The 15,681-nt window shown below is 37.0% G+C and overlaps 1 protein-coding gene across 4 annotated transcripts in view; it reads right to left on the reverse strand.

The window, feature by feature from the left end:
- Positions 1-15,681, reverse strand: part of PDS5B (PDS5 cohesin associated factor B) — a 112,545-nt gene that overhangs the window by 21,806 nt on the left and 75,058 nt on the right. For all 4 annotated transcript variants that reach the window (XM_035542709.2, XM_035542711.2, XM_035542712.2 and 1 more), the window contains exons 23-25: positions 11,018-11,154; positions 3,977-4,100; positions 607-811 (exon numbers count right to left, since the gene is read on the reverse strand). In XM_035542709.2, the coding sequence (XP_035398602.1) occupies positions 607-811; positions 3,977-4,100; positions 11,018-11,154 (466 nt within the window). The remainder of the gene's footprint in view (positions 1-606; positions 812-3,976; positions 4,101-11,017; positions 11,155-15,681) is intronic.

A 15,681-nucleotide genomic window follows, 5' to 3' on the forward strand; every position in this document is an offset into this window, starting at 1 on the left:
AGTAAGTCAAAAGGGACAAGGATTGATTTTATAAAAGAAAAATAGCTCACATCAGTTCATAATAACTAAAAAGCATTCCTATGATCAGACTGTTGTCACTAGGAACAAAAGAATTACAAAAACTCATCCTGAAGTACCTACAAATATAGCCCTTTGCCAGCATAAGACAAGATAAGAAGCTACTCAGTACAGCAGCTCAAAGAGCGTCAATTTAGTGCAGGATTTATAATGTCATTAAGGTTGCATATTATTAATTACTGAAAATTAATCATTGCCACTTCACTTACAACATAGTTAACCATTAAGTTCAAACAGTACACATCTGCCTTTGAAAAATCTGCTTCACTTCTAATATAGGCATAAGCATTTACACAGCTTTTAAAGAAATGGAAAGATCTCAGACATGTCTATTGAAAACTCAAGAGAAAATCTGGACTCTATTTTCAGTTTTCATTTAATACCTCTGAGTGAAACTTACCAAAAGTTTACAGCCACTCTGTGTCAAAAAAAAAAAAACAACAGAAGACAAATAATATTTTCACAGTCTATTAACATTTACCTGTGAACTCTAGCACTTGTACCAAAAAGTGACTTCTATTCTCTTACCACTAACTGCTGCATGTTGCTTCAGATACTCCCTTCTGACATTTATGTTCTTCACAAGGCACTGCCTAGCATGAGCTCTTCTCTCTTTCACTGGATCTTTTGCACACAGTGCACAAATAGCCATATATTCTAGTGGCAGCCGTAGTCTAGAAAGCCCTTTGTGAAGTTTCTGAGCAAATATTTGTCTCACTTGGTAACATTCATCCTATTAAAAACAAAAAAAAAAGTAAACAGTAAACCTTTCTAAAAGTAACACAGGTTGTGAAATAAAACAGAAGACTGGGTAAATATGCTAAAATCAAGTTCAGACCCTGCCCCCACAAATGCAGGAATTGTTGGAACATTTCTTTATACCATTTCAGAACAATTAAATTGAATTAATCAACTGAAGCTTCTCTGAAGGTGAGAAGAAAAATTAATGCTCAAGCTGTAGAGAAAGATAATGCACTTAGGATCTAAGGATTAATTTGGCATAGTACTGAGGCAGAGTTAATGAAATTGCTTACAATGGGACCACTTGGTTTGTGGGGACTAAACAGTATTTAGTCACCAGTAACCGTGCTGATTTTATTACTGCAATTTCACAAATTTTCATTAAGACAGTAACATTAGAAACAGAATAAAATTCAACAAAATTAAAGGTCACATGCTTACGAGATTACCAAGCATTTCCACTGTAATATAAAAACCTATGAACCATGACTGACCACAGAAGAGAATAACCTGTAACTAAGTGTTGTCAAAGAAAACAAAGTACGAACGGGGGCACATGTACTCCCTATGATCTATTAGGCAACATATTTCCAGAAGAGATATGAACTTTTAAAGTATGTAGGTTATTTTTTATACAAAGAATTTTAGACACCATTCAAAGCCAAGAAAGGTTAACAGAAGCAGGTGTGGAAAACAGTTACTAGGAAATGCAGAGGAAAGTGTGCTGTAAACAAGACTCCCTAAGCAGCTTGACATAAGTATCCTGCCAAAATAAGGTCAAGAGGAAAGATTTTTTTTTTTTATCTCTAAATATGAAAAAAGAACATAAAAGGAATAAGTACCTATTTTAGTTAAATGACAGTTTTGAAACCAGAAACAATGTAGAAGGTTTCCAGCTATCAGCCAACAGGAAGAACAGAGACAAAACCTAGCCTTTGGTAATACTGAATCTGCCGAATTTGCAAATGGGATCGAAAAATGTGATTTAAAAAGAAGAAAAAAAAAAAAGCCTCCTCATCCCCCTAACCAAAAATTAAATCCAGAAGAAATACATCAAGCCCCATATACATCTGGGCTTGAAGCCATAGTCTTCCTCTACCTATTATGAAACTCCAAAATGCCTTCTGTAGCCAGAGCTGACCGATGCAGCTGCAGTGACCCAAGACTACAAACCTTATCTGTAAGATACACTCATGATCTACTGCATGGGTATAAAACCTGCCTTCACAGCAAATCCACCCCCAGAAAAAGACTAACATAGAGCCCTCTTCTGCTTGTTAACATCACCTAGGTCTAACATCTTTGGAAAGCTTAGAACAGAGTTGTGCAGAGTTGGTACGCTGACAAAGTTGTCCTCCCTGACTCAGAGGACAAAGGAAGTTAGTTCATTGCTACTGACTTCACTGCAAGACACAAATTGGCATGATTTTTATTTATTTCTCTCCTAATATGAAAAATAACCTTTAAATCACCTCAGTACACTAGTTCACTGAGAGGAAAAAGGACCAAACTCAACCAAGTTCTATGTTTCTTACAGCATACAACTACATAACCATAAACCATACATAAGCCTGACCTATCTACTTTCTGAATTTAATTGCAATTCATCAGGATACCATTTAACTTTAAAAATATATATATATTTACAAAGCTGTATGTTGCCCCTCAGACATGACCCTGATTCTTGAAAACTGACAGCTCAAACAATTAAAACACCCTCAAACAGTCGCTGAAGGCAACTGAGCAAGTTTTTTTTATGCAACTTAAGCAATCTAAAAGCATTATTCTGAATATAATTAGAATGGCATTTTCAACAGCAAATCTTATTAAATCTTAAATAGGATCTTAAGGTCTGTTAAATACTGAAGTACTCAGCACCATGCTCAATTACTTTCTATTTCAATATGAAGCTTTGCTGACATAAATTTGTTTTGATTTGCAGAACTTAACTGCTGGTGAGGTTACAGGTCTGGCCAAACGCATACATAATTTATTTTAAAATGACTAAAACTACACGCATTTAATCATCATAAAGTCTGTTTACCACCACAACCTTAACATAGCAAGGAGCAACAACATTTAATCGTGTATTCTATACTTCAATCATTCTACACAGAGAATGGCATTCTCTCAGAAAAAAATCCAATACGCTGCACAGCACCATAGTAGAACCTGTGCAATCATTACAACTCTTAAAATTTTGCCTTTCCTTTTATTTAATCTGCTTTCTCATATGCCCATTTAAAGAAAACTTGCTGTAAATTAAGTTACAGAATACCAGAGTCGGCTGTGATGTCACCTGAGTGTCCTAATCTGTGGCTAGACTTGACTGTGTCAAGAAGGAATATTATCTATTATTCTAAAATCTTAAGAGTCTACTATCAGTAAACGAATTTTACTGCTAAGCATAAACACTTATGTATGTATAGGTACATATGCAAACATCTGAAACACAAATACACAGATAGTCTCTGTGAGAAATTAATACAGTACAACCTAGAAATGCAAAACTTACTGAAACCATTACAATTACTCTGCATCTGCGGATCTGAACTTGACAGTCTGGCAGAAAGAAAGAAAATTGCAGGAAACCTCAAGAAGATCTAGAGAAGTTACTTATAAGTATTCATAATCCATTAGGTGCCTCAGGGAGAAGCAAAGGCAGAATTCCTGTCCCAAAAGAGCTTAAAATCTAAAGTTTGTTAAATATGAAGGTCAATCAGATTCTGCAGAATTTACAAAGCTTACAAGACAGGAACATAGAGGATCTCTACATCTCTACTTACAATTTAAAAGTTACTTCCCTTCTGCTACTTTGGACTCACAGGCAGAAGTTCAGGATGACAACTCCCTATATCTAGAGAAAAATCTCTCCTACCTCTTCTGCTATTTAAAGGATGCCAACTATCTTTGAAGGCCTCCACATTCCAAATGCATTCTACCCAAGTATCAAGAAGCAAAGTTCTCTGTTGTCACCACAGTCCAACATACCCAATTCTCACCCAAAAGAGATTTCCAGGATTACGTAGGACAAAAATACACTCATGTCAAATCTGAGGGGTTTGCATAAAATCAAATTAGCAGAAATATACACAACAAACATCATATATACATATATATTTGATGATAACCCTCACATCACACCCAATTTCCTTACATTTATGGCTAGTGCACACAGCTGGTACTGTTCTAAGGTGATGATTTCATGGTAACAAGGTTCTTGTGCCAACTTCACAATAGCACTCCCTGCAGCCAACCTCAACCGAGACATATCAGGTTTGCTGAAAAACAAGCACACAGATTATGAAGGTTAATTAATAAAGCGATACAGAATTATTTGACTTAAATCCCAGTAAGTTTGCACTGCTGAAAAACAGATATTTTAAAAAGAAGGAAAACTGTCCATGGACTTTGCCTCCAACCCAATCCTCAGTCGACAACAAAAGTAGCTGCTAATCAAAAGTAGTTTTCACACCACCACATTCTGAAGTCTGTCACCACATACCTATTACCTTGCCCCAACTTTACAATAAAAATATTCCTTGGAACTTCCTAGAAGTTCCACATAGATGTGAATCAGTTTTAGCTGTGCATTGGATCAGCACACTCCAAGTTGACCTTAAGAGACCTCGTTAGGGCTGTAACATACTTCTGTTCAGCATGCTGCTTCTACTTCAGCAGGGGGCTCCTGCCAAAGAAATTGCCCACTTCTAGTCCCCAGAGTTGCCAAACCTTTTCTAGCAAAGATAGATACCGCAAAATCCATGCTACACATCCACATGAATTAAAATTAATTAGATACTTTTATCTAATTGACTAAGTGAATTGTATTTTTAAGACAATAGCAAAAGGGTGTAGCAAATGAAAAAAATTTAATATAATATAAAAGTACAATTACTTGATCTGCACATCCAAACTGCACTCCCACCTAGCAAAACACTTCAAGCACTTGCTATTTTTCATATCCAAAGATGAAGAGATCTTTCTGTAACCTACAACTGTATTTACAAAGGTCATCAGAACATCAAAAGCATCTTCACATGAGCTTTGCAAATTGATATTCAATTCATGTGTCCATTAGTAAACTTAGTTTGGCTTTTACTTTTCTTGATATTTTATCTCAGTAAACCGTTTTACTACTGCCTTTCTTCAGATCAAGCAGCCAAAGAAAGAAGATCTTCATAAATGCCTCCCTCACTTTATATTCTCTTCTACTCAGAAGTAGTAGGTACAGCTTCTTCCTTTGATATGCTGGAGCAGGAATCAAATTGTATTGCTATTTAGAAATAATCATTCCTTTAAGAGGAATAATACTGTTTAATTTCTTAACCATTTGCCCTTTATTCTTAGCAACAGCAAGCACTGTACTCTTAAGCACATTACCATGAAAACTGTATAAGGCATTTAAAGAATAAGATGAAAAGCCACTGTTAAACACAGAGTCCATGATATAAAATACCTAAAGAGCTTAAGTCTTAATTTAGACCAATCAGCCTTTATATACACCTCAGTATTCTGTGGAAATGGCAACTTTTCAAAAACTAGCTAGATAATGAGCACCCAGATGACCAGACAAAGGCTGCATTACTTTTCAAACACGGCATGAAGATTAACATGGTAATATTTAGTTCTTAAATTTCACTTTAAATTGCAGCTACTGTGATAAGTGAACCCAATAAAGATTCAGTGTTTGCACTCCAGTGATAATCGAGCAATAACAACTTACTAGTACAGAGTGAGTGAGCCATAGGAAGGATGAAATTAAGAACTTTCAGTCTTCCTTAGCTTTGGTAGTGATAGCATTTAATTCTGAAAAGTGAATCAAAGATGTTTCACTTAAAAGTTGGCTAAATCTTTGTGCAGTATATGTAATACAGTCTTGTATCCCAGAATACCCATGAGCATGTGTGCACGCTGCAGGAAGGAGGAAGAGGACAGGGTCAGTTAGGAGTATCATTTAACAATTAAATGTGAAGATCAGATCTATCCTATTTCCCAAGAGGATTATACTAAAAAAAACTCTTAACAGAGGATTTATTTTTGATCAAATTGTCACAGCCAAAAGCATTCTGATCTGCATTATCCCAACATACACAATGATTAAGGCTGAAATAAAAAATTCAGTCTGACGTAATTACAGTTTTCAATTACTGCTAATAATTTCAAAAATTAATACCACAGATGCTCTTGTCCTATCAGAAACTCTCTAAGTGCTAAAAGAGGGACCCGGACATTTATTTTCTGGACTGCTATTACTATTGCTGAAGATAAAATGTTTGAAATGAGAACAAAAGTTCAGCCACACGGAAAGATGTTATCAAGTGCAAAATACTTGGTCTTAATTAAGGTGGTAGGCTGCACAAAGATTATCCAAATAAATGTGCCTTAAAAACGTATCTGGTGTATAATCATCTCTCACTTCGCAAACTGGTAGTTAAAATTTTTCCTTCTGCTTCACAGAGTGTAAATGCCAGTGTCCAATTTCGTCAGCAACTCCCATGTTCCACAGAACAAAAAGTTTATTCTAAAAAAGTCTAAATACAACATTGTGTGTCAGATGGCATAGCAGATTATCTATAATGTACAACCATCAAGTTCTAAAAGCCAAAGATTTAAGTAATTTTTCTCTTGGTAAGCTTCACTGTAAAGAAAATACCAATAGTCTTTCAAAAAAAGTCTCACTGCAGGTGCATACATAATGTCAATATTTTCAGCAACAGCTGGTGTCTTCCAAAGGACATAAGTTACTTTATACATAGCATAAATTAAATTAAAACTCTACTACAAATAAGGCATGTAATATCCAACTTGACCGTTTTACCTAACCAGAAATGTAGTACTATATTGAATTTTAAATTTGTAAAACTGTTTATGGTTTATAAAAATAAAAAATAAAAGACCAGGAAAGGACCTTTGAGATATTGTTTGTTGACCAAATTCAATATTAAAACACTTCCGACACTGGTGAATTTAATCTACATATGCTAACATTTCGAAGTAATTAAAAGCAATTTAACAAAGTCAACAAACCTGCTACTTCAAAGTAAGAAAGACGAAGAGTAAGATTTGTTTACTTGTTTTCCAAGTGGGGCCTTGCCTTCACCTGACACTCTGCATTGAATTGTGCTTTGAAATTTAACAAATCCCATTCCCTTGCATCGTCACTGGAAAGTACAGCTGTGTCATTTTAAAAAGGTATGAGGACAGAATCATTTTCATGGTTGATTAAGGAATACTTGCTGCAGAAGTTTTGGCACAAACTTCTAATGATGTGGAACAATAAGATTAGAACTTATAACGCCAAAGCAAATGACAATGATTTCAACATGACTCTCAGCTCACAAGAGGTTAAATATCTCCTGAACCCAACCACTTTCAGTTAATTCAATTATCTTTAGCAAATTACACGTTATTGTTCAAAAGACAAATGCAAAACACAAACACAAAAATTGACTCTATACGGAATAGCAGCAGACCCAGCACAGTTTAAAAGACCAGGTTCTGCACTGAACAGACAATTTTACTCCTTCCAAAGCCTACTCTAAGGAAGGAGCAGCATCAGATTTCTACAGTAGGGACCCATTATCTAATAGTGACAAATAAAGGTCTGGAAGTGTCAGCTAGCTATCAGAAAGCTCCATGCAGCACTCATGGACCTGAAACACCATCTCCCCCGCTTCAGTTTATGAGTACTTTTTAGTGTACGCACTATAGCTCTCAGAAGTAGGCACAATGCAGAACCGTGATCCTTGCACCTTAGACTTCCCAAAGTGCAGTACTGGAGAACACAGAATAGTTGAGGTTGGAGGGAACCTCTAGAGGTCGGCTAGCCCAACACTCCTGCTCAAGTAGGGCCTCCTAGAACAAGTTGTCCAGGACCATACCTAGACAGCTTTTGAATATCTCCAAGGAAGAGACTCCATCACCTTTTGGGGCAACCTGTGACAGTGCTCAGTCACTTGCACAAGTGAAAAAATTATTTCTTGTGTTCAGACAGAACCTCCTGGATTTCAGTTCACACCCACTGCTTCTTGTCCTAGCACTGGGCACTACTGAAAAGAGCCTCGCTCCATCGTATTTGCACCCTCCCCTCAGATATTTATATACACCGATGAGATCCCCTGAGCCTTCTCTTCCCCATGCTGAACAGTCCCAACTCTCTGCCTTTCTGCATATGGAAAATATTCCACTCTCTTCATCATCTTTGTGCCCCCACAGTGGGCTATCCAGTAGCTCCAACTCTTGTACTGAAGAAAAATCTTTTTGAAGATTGGAAAAATGCTTTCCTCCAGTCTTCAGACAGGTCTCCCAATCACCCATGATAATTCAAAGATTAAGAGTGGCCTCACAATGCCATCAGCTAGCTCTCTCAGCACTCTGGGTGCATCCCAGCAGCATCCCATTGACTTAGGTCTGTCCAGATTGGTTAAGTATTCCCTGACTGACCCTCTTCCACCAGGAGTAGGTCTTCCTTGCTCCAGACTCCCCTGGTTTCCAGAGCCTGGGATTCCTGAAGGCTGGTCTTACTTGTGAAGACTGAGGCAAAGGCGGCATTCAACACCCCAGCATTTTCCATGTTCTGTGTCACCAGGGCCCCTGCCCTATTCAGTACCAGGTGTACATCTTCCCTAATCTTCCTTTTGTCAGCTATATACAAGCCCTCCTTGTTGTCTTTGACAACCCTCATCAGATTCAATTCCAGTTGGGCTTTGATTTTCCTACCTCTGTCTCGGCATGCTCAGACAGCATCTATATGCCTCCCGGGTTATCTGACCCTTCCTCAACCTTCTGCATACCTCTTTTCATAACTGAGTTCTGCCAGGAGCTCCTTGTTCATCCACACAAGTCTGTCATTTTTAATAGACCTATTCTGACTTCACCTGTTTGTCAGAACAGACCACTCTTGAGCTTAGAAGAGGTGATCCTGGAATATTAACCAGCTTTCTTGGGCTCCTCTTCCCTCCAGGGCCTTTTCTGATGGGATTCTTCCAAGTAGATCATTGAAGAGGCTAAAGTCCACTCTCCTGGAATCCAGCATTGTGATCTTGCTTTTTCCCCTGTTTCCCCTTCTCAGTATCCTGAATTCCATCATCTCATGGTCACTGCAGCCAAGGCTGCCTTCAATCTTCACATCCCTAGCAAGCCTCTCGTTTGTGAGTATGAGGTCTACTAGAGCACCTCTCCTACTTGGCTCCTCCATCACTCACACCAGAAAGTTGTCACTGATGCTTTCCAGGAATTTCCTGGGTTGCTTATGCCCTGCTGCGTTGATTCTCCAGTAGATATCTGTGTGGTTGAAGTCCCCCATGAGGATCAAGGTCTGCAAATGTGAGGTTGTTGCCAGCTGTCTATAGAAGGTCTCATCCCCTTCCTCTTCTTAGTCAGATGGTCTACACAGACAGACCCTACAAATGTCACCCATACTGGTGTGACTCCTCAATCCTTGCCATAGGGTCTCAGTTGGCTCAGCATTCGTCCCCATGAAGAGCTTCAGGCTCTGGGGTTGGAGGGTGTATTTGCAAGAGCCAGACAAATCCACCACCAGCAAGCAATTCCAGTTGGGCTAGCTAGTCAGTAAGACAAAGGGTCTTGTAGTGAAATAAAGGAAGGACCAGCAGAAGGGGGTTTTCCTTCAACATCGATTCTTAGAAGCAGTATCAGGCTATTTACACTTTGTTTTATATGGCTGCCTAGGAAGATGATGTTCTCCTGTTTATGTTCATTTGTTTGTGGCTGGCTGCATGTACAGGGGCAAGCACACTCTGCTTCCCCATTTGAGGTTTGCACTGAGGCTTGCTAATGGATGGACCTGGAAACAGGAATAGGAGGCAACCTGTTATCTCCACAGGACCACGGGACAAGGAAATCCCCTGGATCCTGCTATCAACCAGATTCAGGAACCCATAAAAAAGCCCCTGTAAATTATGACAAGAATTGTATTAAAGAATCCTAGCCTGACCCAAACAGTCTCTAACACAGGGGAACGTCACACTTCATTGCGGCTTTCTCCCTCCACTGAAAATATCTCAGCCCTCCAGTAATTTGAATAATGGAGAACTGACCACATCATTACGTATAGCTGCTATCATTTATAGCTTGGAACACAAAAAGAGTGGGAAAATTGTATTTCTAAAACATGCACAGCATTGAATCATCACTCCAAGTGTGAAAATGCACAGGTCCTACAGAACTGGTATGTTGACAAGCTACTGGATAAGCCAACAATGATCTCTAAGCAGTTATGCTAAAAAGCTAACATGCTATCAGCTTAGTTCCCTAGTAAATGCCATGAACTCTCATATTACAGAATTTAAAACTATAAAACAGCTATTTACGAGGAATTTTAAGAAAAACTCCACGTTGCTACAAAGATAACATACTAGAAAATTCTCAAATTTGCAATTTTACACACACAACATAGGTTTTAATTTGCATAAATACTGTATAACATTTATCTCTGTCCCGAGATTAAAAACTTTTACTCCTACTGACACAATCCACCATGCACTCAATGGTTTCTGTAGACAGAAATTTTCAGTGTTTGGAAAACAATAATGACTGACAATTTGTCATTTCCCCTACAGCAGAGGATTAAGAAGATACCCAGAAAAAAAACAAAAACAAATAAGTTGTCTAACAACCACCTAAAAGGGAAATAATTTATTGAGACTTAATCTTCTTTACACATTTCCATCCTCCTCTCACTTTTAGAGGCCTACAGGGAATAAAGTCTGCCTTCAAACAGAAGTGCCTTACGCTCTAGCTATTCCCACCTGATTTCCTGCAATATACTATTATTTACTATTAGAAAGCCTGCCTATAGACCTTTAGTGTACACAATGGGTACATCAGCAATGGCAAGCTGCACAAAAAATTAAAACCAATTTTCAGTGGAAAAGAGGAAGTTAGTTTATTCTTGCAATATGAAAAATAGCCCTTTGAAGAAAGAGACAAAATGGAGAAGATAAAAAAAAAAGCGTTAAAACACAGCTGTATCTACAGTGTGAAAAAAAAACACCAAACTAAGACTCAGCAAACTTATGTAGGAATTCAGCCAAGCTTACCATTAGTTCTTACAAAACAAATCGTATAAACATTTTAAAATACTAACAGAATAGTTTAAGTACTGATTTGACTAAAATGTAGGTACTCTCCCCCACTGCGTCAGAGATATCACAACTGTATTGTCTTTACATACCTAATTTTCCCCTGCTCTGTCAAATCTCCGTCACTGTGTAAGATTGTTGTTAGCAACCTTAGAGTAGAAGTTCCTGATTTACTGTGGTTGTTCTTCATTCCTAGCAACCATCGAACCATCATCTTGATGGCCTGAATCTGAAAGAGATTTTGATATAAGAAAGTCAAATCACACCACATGCCCCACTTTTAAAATAACTTCAATAGTATACAAAATATTTTACTTATATTTAATATAATCATAAATATGATTTATTCAGTATATTAAATGTATGATTATAAACAAATATATTGTTGTAAAATTTTAAGATAATCTAAAAAATCCATATCAGTTTAATCCCACAGTATTTTCTCAAGTGCTTTTTACTAACATAAGCTTGCCAAGGCTGCAAAACATCATTTAAAGTACCATGCACACTACTGAAAGATAACTAGACAGATAAAAAGACAGCAACGTTTCACTGAAAACCTTAAGCATTTATTACAGCAAATAGAAGTCACACAACATTTAATTAAAGTTTGAACAGTTCCTTCCACTAAGCAATCACGTATTCTGTCCTGTGACAACATTGTCTTAATTGACCTTACATCTAGAATAGGCAAAACAATTTAGACTTATACTGGATCAAAATGTGAAAGAGATTTCCATCCTCATATAATTCCTATGCTTAAATAATCCCTAAAAAATCTTTATGTGTGTAATATTTGAGAATATGAAATTATTTAAGAAACAAATTAAAAACCACTTCACAGACATTTCAACCAGTAGACTATCAACATTTATTAAGACAACTGGTCCTGGAAAAGAGTATTTCTGTAACAGTTATTAAAAGAAAAGCCTCTAAGGCCATTACTGGTGATAATTTATCCTTTGCCAATGGAAACATCGAGTCTTTCAAGGCAAGCTTCTAAAAAATATGCAGAATCCAGCAGCTATCACAAAACACTGAATAATTTCACATTTCATTAGTGAAAGTAAAGCATGAATTTCGAGATTAAGTTTTAGTATCTGAATCCCTCTGTTATTTTTTCTTCAGAGCAGAGACAATAAACAAATCAGAAAGAAGAATATTCTCTTACAGTAAAATGAAAATATTCATTTGAATCAGATAAACATCGGGAGGGGGTGAATAAAATAAAAATCATAGCAGAGAACTCAAAAGGTCTGGAAAAACTAAGATGAATATAGAAAAAAATGAAGCTAGCACTGGAAGGAACCTACTGTGTGTGCTGAATCCAGTTACTCTGTTTTAATATAAATGTGTTTCTACACAGTAACTGAGAATTTTGTCCTTAATGGAAAAGGCAGTTCTATCAACTTCATATAGACCATTCACAATATTACCGAACAAATTTGCATCATACAGTTGATTTCCTCCCTGTAACAAACTGATCATAATGGATCCTTCAGATCTTTAAATTCTACAACTGTTATCTTTTTGGAGTTTATTTTTAGCGCTGCAGCCCATCTACTCCACCAACAGAACCAACTGTATTGGCTAACACCAGCAGGAGGCAGGCTATCAAGAACTAAAAGCACAAATGGAGTTTGTGGAACAGAAATGAAATTCAGTCTTGAAATCCAGTTGGTCTTCCACTGAAACAGTTGGGATGTATCCATCAGGAGATGACGATAATCATAATAATAATAGCAGCAGCAGTTGTCTTGACAGTTTATCAATTCAATTTCTTCATTTCATAACCAGTACCTATATCATTACCCCTTTCTATTTGTTGCGAGGATAGAAACAACTCCATTTGGTCTTCAAGTAAGTGGTGCATATGAACCTTCACTCCCAGAACTGCCTAACTGCATTAACCACAAACTACTGCCCATATAAATTCAGACAGGGAACAGCCAAATGCTGTCTTGTGCCCCTACATCTCTGGTCGACTCCTGACCAATTTTAATTTTAACCTTTGCTTCTCTCTCCCCCTCCACAACCCCTTTCCCCTGATTTTACTGTCTGAGTCTACTCTAGGCATCCCACCACACGCAAAGCCCTAATCCCAGGTCCTTCAGAATTTTCCTTCGCCCCCACTCTGTTCCCTACTTCTCTGCTGGTGTTAACGATGTCTCAATGAAATTACAGCAACCCTTCAGAGTTAAATATTCCTGTGAAATTAATATGGGACATGAAAACCCCCAGTCACTGTTTCTGGCTACCAGAAGACTTAAACAAGCGTGAGTTTGCACCACCCTCATGTTTTAAATCTGATCTTTGCAGCCAAACAGGCTAACTATCAAAGGATAATTCAGATTATAAGGAGTGTCAGGTCATGTCCAGCCCAATCTCCTGCTCAAATGAAGGTCAGCTATGAAGTCAGACCACGTTGGTCTCAGTTTTATCCAGTTGGGTGTTGAAATCCTCCAAGAATGGAGATTGCACAGCCTCCTGACAACACGTTACACTGCCTGCCTCTTCTCACATTTCTTTTCTTATATCCACTCTGAACCTCTTGTTTCAATTTACGTCTCATGAGCCTGGAATTCTCCTCTGAGATTAAAAATGAAAGTTTAGATTATATACAATGTGAAAACGTCAAGCACTTCAAAATACTACACAGGTCAGAACTATATCAAAAGTCAAAAATGACTCCCTTGCAATAGATTTAGCAGCACAACACAAACTAGGTGTATTCTATGCTCAAGAAATTTTTTTTTCCTGAGATAGTGAATATAACGTGACAGCTCCCTGATTTGTCACATGAGAAAATTGGAATTAATAATATAGCAAGCCTTTACATAAGCCATGAGCAGTGAATAAGTATCAATTCTTAAAGATGAAAATTAGCAATAAAAAAACATCAATAGTAAATTTTAGCCCTTTTCTCTGATCTCGGCTACCATTATATCTCCACTGTAAGAATAAAATGGGTTCCCATCCCATGAAGCAAGCCTAGAAAACAATCCTAGAAACCCTGTCTCCCTTTCACATCAACATTACAACAACAAAAACAGGTAGCTCAAAATTCTACTACTCAAGTATTCAGAGCCACAAATGCCCCAGGAATATCAACAGAACTTCAAGGTTTGTACAGTAATGAAAAATGAAGCAGTAACTACCTTAAAGCACAGCTAGAGAAATACGATTAGAAATCTAATACTGCAGTGTATACAGAAAGAAACAAGGAACACTACTGCTACTACTTAAGTCTCAATCTAGCTGCAAGGTGCACTGAAATATTCAATACTGATCACTGTCAAGAGAGATTACATCTTGAGAGCAGAAACTCAGGTGCTGGGCATGAGAATTCAAGTCTAATAATTAATAGTGCAATGAAACATTCATCTACAGAGCTCATTTCACTTAAGGTTTAGCAACCAAAAGCCTAACCTCCGTCTAGCAGTCTGTCTGCTATGGTGGACAGCACCTCCCAGCCTAAATGAGGATACAATTTTTCTGTTCATCTTTCCTTCTCCCTTTCATAATTAAACTTGCTAGCTTTAAGATACCCATTAGCTCTATTATGCAGTTATGCTACAAAAGAAGAAAAAGGCTTTTAAAAGCAGAGTAAAGAAAAACACTGTCAGAGAAATCCATTCATAAACTAATCGCATGGCCTGCAGTGTTCATTAAATATAGGCTTCACAATGGTAATAAATGCTAATTAAATTTGCAGATCAATTTTCACAGTAACCTGTTTTCACTTGCCAATAAATACTTCTTACAACTTTCAAGCTTGGCTTCAACTCCAAGTTGCCTTAAGATTATCTATAAACCAATTTCACTTCCAAATAGCCAAGCTGTATGAAAGGTTTTATCAACAAAAACATGTTTTAGAGAGATATTACACATCTTTACAAATCTTTAAAAAAATTAAAATTATTCTTTACTACTACAAGTTACACTCAAGTGAAATCATAAACTAGCAGTTCATGAAATGAAGAAAACCAAGGTTTTTTTTAAACAGACTTTGGAATGTACTATGCAACTCTGGCCTTGCACAAATAAGAAAAATACCTTTGCTGTAATTGAACGCATAGAAAGCTAAGAAATCAGCTCCAAACATAACTGAACATTTTCAATAATGAGTCCTGTAACAAGCTGGAAACCAAAGAACTTACAAAACCAGCAGACCAGGAGGTCTCGTGCTACAAATAGTTTAACAACTTCAAGAGAGAAGGCAAACAACTTCTTAATGCCATCAGAGCAACTTTATTCAAAAGGCACTGGAAATGAAATAACTGCTCTAATTAACTCGAAAACAGCATGGTACAAAGTACATGCATCTTTCTAATTACAAAATAAAATGTTGAAATATAACCTCTCTAAATACAATTTGAAGACAAATAGACATAGGGTGTATTTTCCACAATATATCTCTGAGTGAAAAATGAAAGAATGCCCACCAGCAGGCACAGAAATTATAATAATAAACTTGAGATAATTATTATAAGATTAATTAAAAATAAATAATTAATAAACTTGAGAAAGAACAAGTTTCAGGTGACGTTAAGCATGGAAAAAATTGAAATGTTTTAAAGTGTTTTGTTGTGTTTTTTTTTTTAATTATTTTCTCTAATACACATTACTCTTTTCTGCATAAAATGTAACACATGTATTCATTTACGAAAAATGAAATCCAAGAACAACTTCTTCCATACTGCAAAACACCACTAAAAGTTTCCCCAAAGAACAGGGAAGACATTAACAATGTCCC

Source organism: Cygnus atratus, chromosome 1 (assembly GCF_013377495.2).
Source record: "Cygnus atratus isolate AKBS03 ecotype Queensland, Australia chromosome 1, CAtr_DNAZoo_HiC_assembly, whole genome shotgun sequence".
Classification (NCBI taxonomy): domain Eukaryota; kingdom Metazoa; phylum Chordata; class Aves; order Anseriformes; family Anatidae; genus Cygnus; species Cygnus atratus.